Consider the following 16,304-nt stretch of genomic DNA (forward strand, 5'->3'; position numbering starts at 1 on the left):
TATAATTACAATTCTGTGCCATCAAAAAACATATTCTTAGGGTTCGAATGGTAAAAGCAGTTCAAGTGGTGCAGATCAAACAGATCATGCAGACCAAACAGATCAATAGCAGATCATGTGGGAGAAAGACAGATCAAGTACATCAACGGTTGGACTAGTCCAACTAGATTTTAAATTTTAAATTTATATTAAGTTAAGTAATTTTATATATATAAGTATAGCTACAAAATTATTCTAATGCAATTTTATCATTGTTAGAATCTAAAATGATATAAAAAAAATAAAATGATATAAAATATGACAAAATCAATTTATTTAAATGGTTATTAGAAAACATATGAAATTTTTATGATTTTTATAAAATTACAATTTTTAACTTAATTAAAAACCCGCTTTTAATATCGAACCAGATCATGATTTTAGAAGATTATTAAATATATTAATAATTGGTAATAAAATCATTTATTGGTCAAAAAAGAAAAAAAGTAGGAGAACATCACTAAATAGTAGTGGACAAAACTGCATCACCAAATAAATTTTAAAAACAGAAAATGGTGAATGAGTGTAATTCTCCTACAACAAGAGATGATCTGCATTTTTTATGCCTCTCATTCATAACCTTACACTATGATGGAAGGTGTTTCAAAAAAAAAAAAAATACAATGATGGGACCCGTTAAAATGTTAAAACAAAGAAAACAAAAAATGAAAAAATACATGGGATCCACCTCAAAATTTAACGCTGGAGAAAAAAAAAACAAATGGATCAATAAATCTATAATTAATGTTGGCTGGAAAAAGGAAAATTAACCTACTATATTCACCTCTAGTAATAAGATCAGTAAGTATAAACAATACGAAAACTATAAAATTCACTGTCTAATTTTTATACTCGTAAAACAATTTCTATGAGTAAATACATTTTTTATATCATGTCCAATATAGAAGTATATTTTAAATCCATAAAAAATCAACAAAACTGTAAATAGATTAGACTATCTTATACAAATATACATAATCTTATAATTAACAAAATTTAACCAAAATTTTAGTTATATTTTCATACATTTTGTTCGTTTTAATTTATTTTTTTCAAGTTTGTTTCTCTTTTTTGTTGAGGTCGATTCTTCTGTATTTTTCTTTAATTTTGTCTTTCACTAAGACTTATGTAACTGCTTTAGGAACAAAAGAGATCTTGAAATTAACATTCCGTAATAGCCTTATTCTTTATTATTAGTACGTGTATACAGACTGCCCACACAAATACACAAATATATAGATATGACCATCTCAGTTTCTTATTCATTTTTATTCTGAGCACACCGGATATTATAAACTATATGATTGGCTGAGGTTTTACTTTTAACAGAAACGAGTAGATCAATGATCATATCATTCTTTCACAATTTCTTCAGATATCGCTCGCATAGCTTAGACGCCAGTTATCAGGATCCAAATACTCAGTGTCGAACAGCTTGGGAGCATATCCTTTCTCTCGATGGCCTTCGAAGTAGCATTTGTGAAGAGACTCTTTCGAATCAAGAAACTCGTTTAGCCACTTTCCAGATGACCTCATGTGTCGTTTCAAGTTATCATTGAAATCTACGTAATAGAGCCCAAACCTCATTTTATACCCTCTCTCCCATTCGAAGTTGTCCATTAACGACCATATGAAGTAACCCTTTAACCTCACATTGTGCAGCCTGCAAACCATCCATCACATGTGTGATATAAAAGTATAAAAATATTTTTCTATGCCTTTAGTTAAATATTATAAAAGTATTTTTAGTAAAACATATTAGTTAGTGATATATTTAAATATACCTGATGGCTTTACCCATGATTAAGATGTGACTCTTGATAAATTCTTTTCTCCCGTAGTCGTTTGTGGCTTCGGCTAAGGTCTTGGTTCCGTTGTCGATTTCGTCCATCCCTACCAATTTAGTTTTAGTTAGAATTTTTTTTACCAAAAAAGAACAGCACCATCACAATGTTATAGTAATTACTCAAGTCACATATGTATATGAGTATGTATTTATATATTGTTTGTTGGGTTACCATTCTCCATAATGTAAATCTCTGGATTCTTGTATTCGTCTTGGATATGTCTCAAGAGATTCATCAAACCCGCTGGATATATCACTATCCCCATTGAAGTTGTCTGCAGATTAAACAAGACGTAGTATATAATTGTTAACTGATCACTTTCATTTAATTTTTTGAATTAGAAGCCATCCACTTTAGTAATTTTGTAAGTGAAATGTTTTCGAAAAAAAACCCATAGAAACTTACTTGACAGATTTTAATAGTCAAGTAAAATCCATAATCTATATATATGTGCTCATGTGTATTATGTGTAATTTGTATAGACATAAACAAATACCTTGAGATGTGGTGAATGGTTTTGCTCAGCTGCAGGAACCAAAGAAACACACAATAACTATTATTTTCACATATATAGTATTGTAGAGAGAGCATATTATATCATTACGCACAAAAATGAAAATGGATAAATATTACGTGATATTTTTGCGCCTAAGTCGTTGGTATAACTAAGCTCCGACGAATTGGTATTGGTGAGAGGGGTAGTGAAAAATGCACCATAGTAATTTAATCCGACAAAGTCCAAAGATTTTTTTAGTTTCTCTGATTCTTCTTCGGTAAATTCAGGCAATCGGATGTTTACATCTTTTTGCATTACCGCTGGATAATGTCCGTACGTGAGAGGACGAAGAAACCTGCAATATCATATATCTTATACATAATCAAACATTGTATTAATTAAATCATGAATGCATATCAAAATTGAAAAAAAAAAATAGAAACGCACCATCCGAGTTGGTACTCGAGGGCTCGTCTTGCGTACTCAACATCTTTACTAGAATTTGGATCTTTAGGCTCGTACCAGTGAGATACCAACACTATTCCAATCTTTCCTCCGTTCTCTTGGCACTATATTTCCAAACGTAGCAAAGAAATCATGGAACTATTATTTATAGGGTTTAGGATTATATATATGAAAATTTCTAGCACTAGCCTTGACACATTTTCGAAATTCTTCAACAGCAGCAAGATGAGAAAGGATCTGGTTATGAGTAACTTTGTAAGGCTCTTCGGAGGAATCTCCTGAAGGACATTTGAGGACTTCAAATGGAGAGCACCGTCCTGGCGCTTTCTTGCCTTTTGAATAACCAGCAACACTATATACCGATGGCTCGTTAAATGTTGCCCAGTTCTTCACCCTATCTCCGAAATTCTCAAAGCAGAATTTCGCAAACTCCCGGAAATCCTCTCTACATTAAAATTAATTTGTTAGCATTGGTTATAAGAAATAATCAAATAGTTGAAAAATGTTTTCTTTTTGGCATATAAAAAAATACATTTTGAGGATTATTTTACATGCAAAATTACTTACACAATTCTTTCGTCTACAAAACCACCATATTCCATTTCTAGAGCGAATGGAGATTCCCAGTGAAAGAGAGTAATAGAAGGCTGGATCTCTGTTAATTATTAATACAAAATTGTTACTATATAAGCAAGTTGAAATAACTAGGTAAAACATTTAAGAGCATGACTTAATTAAGTTATAAGGTTTTCAACCATTGGCTATAAGTTCATCTATAAGATCGTTGTAGAACTTCACCCCCTCCTTGTTTACACCTTTCCTTACACTTCCATCTGAAAATTGATATATTCATGAAGTTAGAAACTATTAATAACATTACCTCTTTTCAAATTTAGATGTAGATTCTAAATAGTATGTGGTTTGGTTAAATAATTACAAGGAAGAATGCGAAGGACTTACTAGGCAACACTCTGGTCCATGAGATTGAAAATCTGAACCCATTCGTTTTCAATTCCTTCATTAATCTTATATCATCCTATATAATATCACATCCCAAGCAATCCTTTCAATATATACATGAAAATATATACTACTATTTAACAGATTTGTAAACACATTGGATTTTTTATATAAAACCAGTATACACATTGTAAAAATGACGTACCTTGTAACGGGTATAGAAGTCGACTCCGATATCTGCATCATCCCCGTGTTCAACCTTGTCTGAAAGATATCACAATATTGGTGACTCATTCTTTAGGAAGGGTTTAGTAATATAAAGTGGTGATTTAAACTAACATAAAAAATGTGTTAGATTAAGTTAGTAAAATATCTCAATGACTTCAACTCTATCCATTTGTCGGCCCCAAAACAATAGCTCATCCATTTCGGATACATATGAAATAGTACAATAGACGATATAAGACATGTTTCTTTTTCATTATTTTGTTCTCCGAATTTATAATCACTTTCTAAGTAATGGAAAACCGTAACTTATACCAGGAAACATGTGTGTAAATTCATCCCATCTTGTCAAGCCTCTCCCAGATCCTTTTTTAGCACCTTCAACCTATAACTCGGAACACATCGAAAATGATATATTTCTTTATCTATGTTATAATTAATGGATGTCATTATATTATGTTTAAGATATCATCAAAGGTATACTGACCTGAAATGCGGAAACGGCTGTTCCAAAGATGAAATCTTTGGGGAAATCATGCTTGTGGATCTCGAACTCGGGTCCAATGATGGTGCCCAGTTCTTCATCGTCTAGGTTGGTGTGCGGTCCAACCATGTCCGAGTCTTCGCTCACATGCGGTCCAATAACGATGCCAAGATCGTCATCCAACCCAGTGTTAGGTCCAATGACAATACCGAGATCCTCGTCGCTTGGTTGAGGCCTAGCTTCAGCGTTGAAGCTAAGGGTACTCGTTAGGGCTAAAACCCCAAGGAATAAAGTGAGAGTAGTGGTAGCCATTATATTATGGTACTTACTTCCCAAGCCGTCTTCTATTTATAGAAAGGAAGCTAGCTACAAGTGTATTATGATAAAAGGGCAGCTTAAGTTGAAGGGAATTCATGGCTTTACTTGTGTTACACTCATATTTAGTCGGACATCTCTTGGTTTGGCTATTGGATAAGTTATGGAACTCATTATAGAAAGAAATGATATTTAATCGAAGAAAAAATAAAATACCATAAATTTTAAATTCCCGTACAATTAAACTTGTTGTTTCATTTCAAACCAAATTGAAACTAAAATCATACCAATCCGATTCATACTAATTTAACTTTTGGTATGATCCGATCCAAATTATTATATGTTATTATTTTTCAAATAAAAAAATCCAATATAATATGAGTTTAACATCTTTTCAATATAAATTGTTTTTTTGTCATAAAAGTTTTGTTGTTTCAAGATGACATAAAAATTGTAGGTAGATTGCAATCTATAGAAAAATACAACGGGTTGAAGCATATATTGGTTACTTTTTCCTTTTTATTACTTTTTGATAAATATATATATTTAAATATTAGAATATAAAATTTTCTAATTTACTAACTTTAATAACATTGGATTTTTTGGACTACAAAATACAAGTTTAGAGATTTATTATAAGAACCTCTTAACAGATATTTTCCTCAGTTCATTTTCTCTCTAAAAATCTTCTATTTTTCTCTTTTGAAAATTCCCAACAGTTTTACTATAGTACTTCATTAGTTTCTAAAAGATCTATATCTATGTGTCTGTACACATATTTTAAAAAGATATTAAATTTTGGTGATAAATAATTATTTTTTTGTGTTTACCAATTTCCAATAATTTTGACTTATAATATTTTTATAAGTATAATTAATTTTTTGAAATTTGAAATTTATCATTACTAACTAATTAAAATGAGTAAAAATCTGAAGCATGAATCTTTTGTAATTAACAGAGTTTTTATAAAGCATTCATCTTTGTGAAACAGATGAAATATATGCCTTGTAAACTAATTACAATTCGTCGGCCACAAATATATATATTTTCTTTTGGTGAAAAAATATAAGAAACTTGTTTGACTATTTTTCTCAATGAAATAAAAAAATCACCAAGTTAAGAATTTATAGTTTGCTTACTATGAATCAAATTTATGAATTGTTCGTCATGTCATTGTCCAATAAACAACATGAAATACTTTTAAAAGATTATTCTAATACCTTGCTCAAAGCTTTAACATTTTATTATTCTAATCGTCTGTAGAGGTTTTTCTTCTTTTTTTATTTTTCAAGATAATGACATATGAAGAAATAAAATAACAAGATTTCGTCGTATACCAAACCAATTGTTTCATTTCAATGTTTTTTTTTTCTTTTCACTTGATCAGTGAAGATGAAAATGTTTAACCCATTTAACACAAAAATGGCAGAATTCCTAGAATGTCTCTTTAAACAGAATTCCTAACCAGTAACCACCCGAACTAGAGTATCACCCCTTCACATTTAGGCATTGCCTATATTTTTATTGACAGAGACATGTTAAAAATAAAATAACCAATTACAAACTTCTTAATGAAAATCAGGTTTACTATAATTTGTAAGATTATCGTCATTCAGTTTTAAGATTTATGTTGTTTCACTTATTATCTGAAGCTCATTCAGCTTTTCACTTGTAACATAAAGCTGCAACACGTTGTTCACACCAAGCCTTATGATTGTCAAAAGCATTATATTAAGATAAGGTCTCTGAAATTTGTCCCAAAAAAGAAAAAAGAAGAAGATAAGGTGTCTGAAATAAACGGACTCAACAGCTTTGTGTACTAATTCTAATCATTAGAAACCACAGCGTCACTTGTCAAAGACCCTGTCATTGCTTACCTCGGATCACAATACAACAACTGTTAAGAAACTGTTGAATAAATTTCCATCGTTCTCAGGATTCAACGTTTAGAAGGAAGGTTTTCTATATATGGAACTATGAAGGCAGATCATGCATGGAACCAGGGTTTAAACATATCCGCAAAAGCATAGTTCACTTTTTTCTCCGACTTATATATAGCACATCTAAGATTCAATTTAGAAACCGATAATGAAACAAACAACATCATCTCGACACGTTGAGCTACTTGGGATAAAACGGTGAGTCAACTTCTCAGCGTGCCCCAAATGTGACAGTGCCAAATTTCTTATGGACTCCTCGAGTTTCATATATCCCTATTTCATAATTCTTTTTTTATCAAAATCTAAACTCACAAATCAAATCCTTTCCGGTTATCAAAACTAAACCCTAACTCCCCCATGGATTATAGAACCCATGGACAAATATTTAAATTCTATACCTTTCAAATTCAGAATTTTTTTTTTTAAATCGTTTTTAATCATATTTTGATGATTTTTTCGAAAATATGGAAAACAACGTTTTTGGATTTTTGAAATATTTTTATCAAATTCTATAAATCAAATTAAAAATATTAACGTTTCCATTTTAATTTTATGATTTTTCGTTTGATATATAAAATTAAAAGAACAAAAGGATCTTTTTGAGATTGTGTTATAAGATATAAGGGTATGAAAGGATTTGTCTCTGAAATGATGCTAATAAATTATAATACATATTTTACCAAAAAAAAAAAAATTATAATACATATGAAATTGGGCTTATTGGCCAAATAGCTATATTTGAGTGATAAATAAAATGAGTAGCATTGATTTTGACATAATTTAATGTCAGACTCTTTGAACACATTTCAGCCGGTTCTGTCCTTTTTCATAACAGGTTTCCAGTTGCAAGTGAAAAATAGGCGACGTCTTTCTTTTTGTAGCTTATTTATAATCACATATCAAACATCCACGCCACATGTTCATTAACCACATATATACATCGATTGTTCTATTCCATATCGCTGAAATAGTATAAAATTATAACTCCACTCATAACCCTAAATACTAAACATTATCTCAATCCCTATATACTGAACCATAAATCTCAATCACTATGCAACACCTAAGTACTAAACATTACCCAAACCCCAACATCTAAAAAAAATATATGGTAATATACATATGCACGTATTGTTCTATTCCATGTCACTTAAATAGTATAGAAGGACGCAACAACATCCACAATCCTTAAATACTAAACACTACCCTCAATTCATAAATACGAAACTCTAAACCCAAATTACTAAACTCTAATTATTAAACTCTAAACCCAAATATAAATTATAAACCTAAGTATAAATCCTAAACCCAAATAGAATGGAACAAAATACATAACATAGTAAATTAGTGAAATTATGAAACATATATGATTTCATGGAATAAATTAATGTTGACCCCAATCATATCCTTCACCTACTAAATACTAAATCCAAAATCCTAATCACTAAACCATAAACCCAAAAATAAACTCTAAAACCAAATAGGATAGAACAAAATACATAGCATAGTACATATATTGGTGAAATTATGAAACATGTATGATTGCATGGAATAAGTTAATGTTGATCCCAACCATATCCCTCACCTACTAAATACCAAAACCAAAACCCTAATCACTAAACCCTAAAGCCAAATAAAAACCAACTCTAATCACTAAACCCTTACCCAAATATAAATCCTAACTCAAATATAACCCTAAACTCAAATAGAACGGAACAAAAATAAATGACATAGTGGTGAAGTTATGATGTATATAATTACATGGAAGAAGTTAATGCTAACTTCAACAATACCCCTTCACCTTCTAAATACTAAACCCTAAACTATAATCACTAAACCCTAACCTAAATATAAAATCTAAACTCAAATATCAAAATATAAAAAAATACATTATATTATGTAATATTAAACTATACAATATATATCATAGTGGGATTTTTACATGTTCAAAAACATGTAACAAGAACTTTAAAAAAATTAAAAACTATATTTCTAAACAAAATAAAACATATTTTAGTAACAATCAAATGGAATGGAACATAATAAAATAGTATAGTAGAAAAATATACACAGTTCATCTTCTCCGATTAACTTTTGTACAGACACCACACGAGTCTTTGAAACTCTATTATCCACTATAACCCTTCACCATCAATATAGACAATACAATTTCATCAATAATTCCAAAATTTTGAGAAGGAAAAGAGGCTCGGATTGCTCCTTCTCTACTTCAACTGTAACACGTCGTCTCACAAGCGTTTTCTAAGATGTGAAGACAATTAAGCCATAATTTATTTTTACATATAATAATTATTAATTTTAATTTTTTTTCTCTGCAGGTTACGCCGGTTGCAAGAAGGGACAATACTGTATTATTATATATCTATGACGGTGTGTATAGAAAAGTTAGGGAAATTGGTTATTTGGTGAATTATGCTTTTTTTCCTTGCTATACAGCCTAATTCCCCTATGAAATTAAGAGATAAATTAATCTTCAATAAAAATGGATAATGGGAAGGTCACGTCCACGTTCAGGTTCACGTCTCACCACTCTCCCTTCCTAATCTCTTCCTCTAAACCTTTTGAAAGTATTCACCTTTCTAGGCAAAACGCTTAACCCAGCTACTGTGATTTCAATTTCTACGGTAATATTACTTTTGGTGATTGGATTCGTTTTCATCAGCATCTGGGTTTTCGCAAAGGTACAACCTTTCGTCCTCTATCTGGATTATATTTTCTATTGATCTGCTTATTCTCTGTTTCTGAGCGGTTAATCGTTCTACTCGTTGGTGATCGCATTGTTCTGATTCCAAAAGAGTTTATATAGAAGAATCTGATTAAAGCTATACTGTGAAGTGTGTTTTAGTTGATGTACTTGATAGGGATCTAGTTTGATTCAAGCTTTGTATATGATATGCTTCAATAGCTCCTGTGTATGTTGCTCTTTGATCAAAGATTCAACCTTTAGCTCCATCTACACAGTTCTGTGACCTCAAGCAAAGAGTAATATCTCTGTTTTTTTGTTGATGTTTGCAGTTGTTCTTTTATCATTTCCACTGATCCAACCATGTGGAAATTCAAACCATTCGCTCAGAAAGAGCCCGCGGGTCTCGAAGGTCGATACCTCGAGATAGGAAGCCTTAAAGTCCAGGTTCGAAACGTCATTGCGGAAGGAGGTTTCTCCAGCGTTTACTTAGCTCAAGACACAACTCACCCCTCAAAGCAGTACGCTTTGAAGCACATGATATGCAACGACGAGGAGTCTCTCGAGCTCGTGATGAAAGAGATCTCGGTCCTGAAGTCTCTGAAAGGGCATCCGAATGTTGTCACGCTCTACGCACATGGGATCTTGGATATGGGGAGGGGTAAGAAAGAAGCGCTTTTGGCTATGGAGTTTTGCGGTAAGTCTCTTGTGGAAGTGCTTGAGAGCAGAGGCGGTGGTGCTGGTTACTTTGAAGAGAAACAAGCTCTGACGGTTTTTAGAGATGTGTGTAACGCTGTCTTTGCAATGCATTGTCAGTCCCCGCGCATTGCTCACAGGTATACATGATGCTTTATTATAGGGGTGGGCACTTTACCCGATATCCGAAATGGCAGTCGAACCCGATCCGAAAAAACCGAACCGAAATCCGAACCGAAGTAGCAAAATACCCGAACGGGTATTGAATAATGAGAGATTGGATACCCGAACCCGAACGGATAATACCCGAACCCGAATGAATATCCGAAGATAACCAAACATATGTATAATTAACCTTATGTTTCTAGTTTATATCTCTCATTTTATATAAAATATTTATATTGATACTACACATACTTTAAGTTCATATGATATACATACAATTACGGAAAAAATGATTTGCTACTCACTTAAAATGCATGTCGAGTTTTTTATTTCAAAAATTAACAAAAAGTTATATCCAAAATTAAAAAAAAAAAACTAAATTAATGCATTTTTAGTTTTAAAATGTTATGTCCAAATCTATTAACCATTCAATCTATTAAAAATAAAAAATTAGTTAACTAAAAGTTATATTTTTAAATACAACAAACTTGAGAAATGAAAATTTTAATTTTTTTTTTCAAAATCTAAATATCCGAACCCGATCCGAAATAACCGAATCCGAACTAAAAATACCCGAACCCGATTACCCGAACGGGTTCTAGACCTCTATACCGAAATACCCGAAAATCCGAAATACCCGATCCGAACCCGAACGGGTACCCGAACGCCCACCCCTACTTTATTAGATCTCTTTCGTATTTGAGTGTGCAAGCTAGCCTTCGATTTTCTGTTCGGCTATGGTTTGGTTCTCGGTTCTAGAGGTTTAGGATCCGTTCGGATATTTAGAAAATTTGGTTTAGTTACGGTTATTTCTGTTTTTTTTTTTGTTTGGTTCGGGAGTTGAGAACCGGCTACTATCCGAGGTAATTTTGGATCCCATTCGTTTCTGGTTTTTCGGTGTAAAAAAAAGAAAAAATTTGACTTTTTCGAATTAAATATCAGATTTTTTGGGTTTTCGGATAAAGATTTGGATAATTTTATGCATTTCTGACAAAAAAAGTATCTGGTAATTCGGTTTTCAGTATTTTGATTTATAAATTTAAAATGGGCAATTGTCAATAATAGCACCTTTTGAAGTTTATGTCACAAAAATAGCACTAGAAGGAGAAAGTCACAAAAATGACATTCATTAAAGGGTAAAATATCCCTAATACCCTTGGTTTAAAATTAAATAAACAAACAAAAATAAATATAAATAAATAAAATAAAAAAAAAATTTTTTATAGTTTCAGATTATATTTTTCAGATTCGAAATTTTTATAATTTTTTTTTGAATTTTTTTTTTCGAAATTTTTTTTTTTTTTTTTTTAATTTTCTTTTTATAATTTAAAAATACTTTTTGAAACTGTTTTTAAAATTTTTATTTTTATTTTTTATAAAATTTTAAACCCTAATTCCAAAACCCCACCCCCTTAACTCTAAACCCTAAGGTTTGGATTAATTAACCCAAGGGGTATAAGTGTATATTTACCTCTTTAATGAAACCTATTTTTGTGACTTTGAACCTTGAGTGCTACTTTAGGAACAAAAACTTGGTTTGGTGCTATCTTAGTCTTTTTCTCATTTAAAATTATTTGAATATTCTAAAACTAAATATAGTTAATATATATAAGTATATAAACTATACTAGGGTACTCGGTTCTCGGTTCGTTCCGTTTTTTTCCGTTCTAGTATGCTCGGCTCGGGTAGTTGACAGGATTCAAGCCCGAACTGAACTTCATTTTTTTGGTTCGGTTCATTTTTCGGTTCAGTATAAATGTGTCCAGGCCTAGTGCAAGCGATGGAAACTGAGTATTGGTGTTTCTATAATTGCATCAGAGACTTGAAGGCAGAGAATCTGCTACTTAGTTCAGATGGACAGTGGAAGTTATGCGACTTCGGAAGCGTTTCAACAAACCACAAAGTATTCGAAAGAGCAGAAGAGATGGGTATTGAAGAAGACAATATTAGGAAACACACAACACCAGGATACAGAGCTCCTGAGGTTTGACTAGACCCATATGCTCTTACACAGATCATAAGAGTGGTTAAACAAACATGTGTTCATCATGTCTTTATTTGGCAATTAGATGTGGGATCTCTTTCGAAGGGAGGTGATAAGCGAGAAGGTTGATATATGGGTATGTCATGTGATAACGCTTTTCAACTTCTCCTAATCAACAAGGTCGACACTTAAGTATATGTCTTTTGCAATGTTTCAGGCTCTTGGATGTCTTTTATTTCGGATATGTTATTTCAAGAATGCATTTGATGGAGAATCAAAGCTGCAGATTCTAAACGGGAACTATCGTATACCAGAATCACCCAAGTACAGCTCATCTGTTACTGATCTCATCAAAGACATGCTGCAAGGTTCACCTGATGAACGACCAGATATCACACAGGTTTAAAAAAAACAGCACTTTGTTCTCATATTGATGCAATGTCTCTTAACAACATCTCCATCTACAGATTTGGTTTCGTGTCAACGAGCTACTTCCTGTTAATTTACAAAAGTCATTACCTGATCAACCACCTGAAATGGGTTCATCAAAGTCAGCAAGCAACTCTTCTCCAGCACCTCGTAGAAGTCCACCACCGCCACCACCATCATCTGGAGAGCCAGCTAGTAGTGGAGGACCGCTCGGTGCCTTTTGGGCGACTCAGCATGCTAAAACATCAGTTGTAACAGAAGACAACAAATGTATGCCTATATTTGATGAACCAAACAGCCACAACAGTCATCATTCCAACAAGCCTAATCCTGCTGCAACCACTAACAGGTCAAGAGTGTCGAAGGACGACGCTTTTAACTCCTTTATTGCTGATTTCGACACCGCGAAGCTTGATAATGGTAATAAACCTGGGAAGGAAGAGGCGTTGGAGGCTGAGGTAGAGAGGTTAAAAGAAGAGTTGAAGCGAACAAAGTCAGAGAAGGCTGAGATGACGGCTAAGTTTGAAAAGCTTTCTGCTATCTGCAGATCACAGAGGCAAGAGTTGCAGGATCTCAAGCAAACACTTGCTTCTAAAACTGTGTCGTCATCACCGAGCAGAGACTCTCCAGGGATGCGTTCCACGTCATCAACTCCATCGGTACTTTCTTGTTTCCTGTTAATCTAAGCGTTAGGCTCACACATAAGATTGCATATGTTTCTTACAGCTTATGATTATATTGTTCTTGTTGAAACAGAGAGATAAGGGTAACAACAATAGCAACAATGAGTCAGTGAGAACCAAAAGCAAACCAGCTTCTTCGGCTCCTGCTCCGGCAAGCCAAGGTTTTGAGCCATGGGGTTTCGAGACAGAGTCATTCAGAGCTGCTTCACAGTCTTCAGCTTCTGCTACTACAACAGCGCAAAGATTTGTAAGTTCTGGGAGTAGTTCACCGAGATTAGGGAACACAAAGATGAGAGAGAACCAGAAAGCTGCTCAACCTGCTGGATGGGCTGGCTTCTAAACAAAGACTGATCTCAGTGCTCATTTGCTATTCCTCTTACACCAACAACAACAAGCTCCTTCTTGGTTGGCATTACAGAATCTTGAATCTTTTTGTAGATGATCGACTATCCTCTGTTTTTGTGCTGCAAACTTTACAGAGTTGTGTTTTTGGGGAATGTATAAACCTATTTCTGAGCAGTGGGGGAAGATCTCGGCTTTGTAATTACCATATGATAAATTACCGCATTGGGAAACAGAGGAGCTAAAGAAACGTTTGCAGTCTTATGCTTTGAAAATTAGCCTTAACCAAACCAAAATTTATTAACATAAACCGAACCAAATTTTACTTAATAATCTAAAATTTTCAATTGGAATCAGTTTTCCTCAACCGAAACAAAATTAACTTGAAATTTTAAAACCAGAATTAGAAAATGGTCATCAAAACAAGTGAATTATCAATTAACTATAATTTTAATAGAAAACTAATATTATATATCTAAAGTGAACCGGATCGAACCGAACCGATAACTCAAAATTGAACTCGAGAACAAAACCGGACCACTCTTGGCGTCTGTTTGGAGATTTAAATCTGCAAAGAAAAATAAAGGTACCAACTTTGAATCTTTTCTCCCCCACAGTTTCTGCCAAACCAAAAATCGAATCCTAATGTCCACTCCAGATCCCAACGCCTCCGTCTCTCTCGCCGCCGCATCTGAAACTCCGATGACACAACCCAACACAGTCAAAACTCCGTCTCCTCAACCGCCGTACAGAGCCATAGCTCCCCTTCACCGTCAACCTCAACAGAGTATCCACCCGCATCCCTTCCCGGTCAGACGATCGAATCCCGTTTCCGGTTCGCCTCTCCAAGACCCTTCAGCTCTTGTTTACCCGGGTCGTGGGTTACCGACCCGACCCGGAAGGCAGAGTCCGAGCACCGTCGCGGATCCATCGGGTGGGTATCCTACTCTGCCGGTTTATGCTTACCAAAACGGGCAGAGTTTGGATCCAATGAGTCGGTTCATGATCCAACCAGCTTCTCATCTTGGGTCGGGTCACTTGAAGGGAGTTCCTCACTTCTTGCAACCTCGGGTTAGCTTCTGATTCTCTAACCGAACACAAATTTTAGATTCCTTTGGTTAGTGGAATTGGTTTATTCGTTAAAGTTAGGTTGGTTTGTTATTACATCAGTTGTTCTGCATTGTCTGTCTCATTTTTTCAAAGCTTTTAGCTTGTGGTTGGTTTAGTAAAAGTGTTTTTTTTTTGGCATCCTTATTTGACTTTGTGAGTAGTGTCAATTTTTTTGAATTTCAGTCTATAATGAGGCTCAAAGGTTTAAACTTTATGATGATTAGGTTGCTCATCCTCCTCCTACTTCAATTCTAGACAATGGTGGCCGTAAAAACGCTAGGTACTTTTCTATCTTCTTTCCTTTATGCATTGTTGATTAGAGAGAATCTTCTTTACAAACTTGTTAATGTTTTGCATTTCTTTTCCATGTTGTTTAGAAGCAGAAACGACGTGCTGGTCCTTATAAGAAAAAGAAAGGTGAGAGATTTTTGTTCACTGGCTTTTGGGTTTACGTTAGAAGCTGCCTTGTTTTGTCTGTGGCGAGTTTCATAAACTTTTTTCATTTGTTTTTGCAGGTTAGAATAACGGAGGGAGCTTCTCTGTATTCGCTTTGTAGATCGTGGTTGAGAAATGGTGCTCATGAGGGACTTCAGGTTTGCCTTTCAGTTTCTGTTTTGCTTTTTTTTTTTTTTTTGTAATTTTAATGTAGAGTTCGGCCTTGTGTTTATGTCATAATGGATTTTGCTTACAGAAGCAGCAAAGCGATACAACAGTGGCATGTTTGCCAAAGCCTTTGCCTGCATCGGATGTGGTTGAGACTAGTTTGCCAAAAGATTCAGTTGAAGAACCAAATTGTGTAGAAGAAGACAAAGAGGTTTGTGTTTTGTCTTGTTAATGCTAATGATTAATAATAATGCTAAGTTTCATGATCTTGTTTCAACTCTTTGATGAAATTCAGGACGAGGAATCTGTGAAACATTTGTCTGATGCTGATCTTTTGAAAAGACATGTGGACCGTGCTAAGAAAGTCCGAGCTCGGTGAGTCACACAAACTTTTTTTTTCAAATCAAAGTTGTTTTCTTGGTGTTGCAGAAGCTAAATTGTGGGTTTGTTTTTTTTGTTTTTGGTTTTCAGATTAAGAGAAGAACGGTTGAAGAGGATTGCTAGGTACAAGGCAAGATTAGCTCTTCTTCTGCCACCGTTTGGAGAGTAATGCATGAACGAGTAGGGATTTAATTTAAAGCTTGGAACTACTATGTGAATATACTTGCAGTTGATTTAGTTATATCACAAGGAACCTTTAGAGGGGTGTGTTTGTTCTCTATTGTTGTCTCCTAGTAAACTGCAATCTATCTTTCTTCTTAGCTTTGATATATAATAATAATCAATATATGAAAGAGTTCTCGGATTTTTCTTTCAGTTTTTAAATAGATTTTTTGGGTCTTTCTCATTGTCTCCATCAAAGGAGCCTAATTCATGT

General features: G+C 33.6%; 3 protein-coding genes across 4 annotated transcripts; 2 read left to right on the top strand and 1 right to left on the bottom strand.

Annotated features, from left to right (window-relative positions):
* Positions 1-1,194: 1,194 nt before the first annotated feature.
* Positions 1,195-4,861, bottom strand: LOC106451284 (beta-glucosidase 33-like). The gene is made up of 13 exons (XM_013893191.3): positions 4,520-4,861; positions 4,348-4,417; positions 4,013-4,071; positions 3,808-3,883; positions 3,603-3,680; positions 3,415-3,502; positions 3,037-3,292; positions 2,830-2,951; positions 2,520-2,737; positions 2,383-2,411; positions 2,058-2,160; positions 1,824-1,932; positions 1,195-1,702 (listed from the first exon to the last, which is right to left on the bottom strand). Exons 1-13 carry the CDS (start codon positions 4,826-4,828, stop codon positions 1,411-1,413), a joined length of 1,809 nt encoding a protein of 602 aa, XP_013748645.2. The 5' UTR covers positions 4,829-4,861; the 3' UTR covers positions 1,195-1,410.
* Positions 4,862-9,258: 4,397 nt separating this feature from the next.
* LOC106451288 (probable serine/threonine-protein kinase DDB_G0276461) lies at positions 9,259-13,999 on the top strand. The gene is made up of 7 exons (XM_048780758.1): positions 9,259-9,473; positions 9,808-10,311; positions 12,155-12,320; positions 12,406-12,456; positions 12,538-12,720; positions 12,788-13,408; positions 13,506-13,999. The coding sequence occupies exons 2-7, from the start codon at positions 9,839-9,841 to the stop codon at positions 13,770-13,772; spliced, it is 1,761 nt and encodes a 586-aa protein (XP_048636715.1). The 5' UTR covers positions 9,259-9,473; positions 9,808-9,838; the 3' UTR covers positions 13,773-13,999.
* Positions 14,000-14,129: 130 nt separating this feature from the next.
* BNAA05G35110D lies at positions 14,130-16,232 on the top strand. Of its 2 annotated transcripts, none has more exons than XM_048780759.1 (7): positions 14,130-14,845; positions 15,109-15,164; positions 15,268-15,301; positions 15,400-15,477; positions 15,576-15,698; positions 15,783-15,862; positions 15,959-16,232. In XM_048780759.1, exons 1-7 carry the CDS (start codon positions 14,420-14,422, stop codon positions 16,035-16,037), a joined length of 876 nt encoding a protein of 291 aa, XP_048636716.1. In that variant the 5' UTR covers positions 14,130-14,419; the 3' UTR covers positions 16,038-16,232. The 2 variants fall into 2 exon arrangements, with proteins under 2 accessions (XP_048636716.1, XP_013748647.2); XM_013893193.3 differs by having other exon boundaries at positions 14,134-14,845; positions 15,262-15,301.
* Positions 16,233-16,304: the final 72 nt, after the last annotated feature.

Source organism: Brassica napus, chromosome A5, assembly GCF_020379485.1.
Source record: "Brassica napus cultivar Da-Ae chromosome A5, Da-Ae, whole genome shotgun sequence".
In the NCBI taxonomy this organism is placed as follows: domain Eukaryota; kingdom Viridiplantae; phylum Streptophyta; class Magnoliopsida; order Brassicales; family Brassicaceae; genus Brassica; species Brassica napus.

Excerpts from the sequence above, each read along its gene's own strand:
- LOC106451284 (XM_013893191.3), bottom strand. The coding sequence starts at position 4,828 with ATGGCTACCACTACTCTCACTTTATTCCTTGGGGTTTTAGCCCTAACG. Across the intron at positions 3,681-3,807 it reads ATGGACCAGAGTGTTGCCTA|ATGGAAGTGTAAGGAAAGGT; the intron begins GTAAGTCCTTCG and ends ATCAATTTTCAG. Across the intron at positions 2,161-2,382 it reads ACCATTCACCACATCTCAAG|ACAACTTCAATGGGGATAGT; the intron begins GTATTTGTTTAT and ends TTTAATCTGCAG.
- BNAA05G35110D (XM_013893193.3), top strand. The coding sequence starts at position 14,420 with ATGTCCACTCCAGATCCCAACGCCTCCGTCTCTCTCGCCGCCGCATCT. Across the intron at positions 15,478-15,575 it reads GTGCTCATGAGGGACTTCAG|AAGCAGCAAAGCGATACAAC; the intron begins GTTTGCCTTTCA and ends TTTTGCTTACAG. Across the intron at positions 15,863-15,958 it reads GCTAAGAAAGTCCGAGCTCG|ATTAAGAGAAGAACGGTTGA; the intron begins GTGAGTCACACA and ends TTTGGTTTTCAG.
- LOC106451288 (XM_048780758.1), top strand. The coding sequence starts at position 9,839 with ATGTGGAAATTCAAACCATTCGCTCAGAAAGAGCCCGCGGGTCTCGAA. Across the intron at positions 12,321-12,405 it reads CAGGATACAGAGCTCCTGAG|ATGTGGGATCTCTTTCGAAG; the intron begins GTTTGACTAGAC and ends TTTGGCAATTAG. Across the intron at positions 13,409-13,505 it reads CCACGTCATCAACTCCATCG|AGAGATAAGGGTAACAACAA; the intron begins GTACTTTCTTGT and ends TTGTTGAAACAG.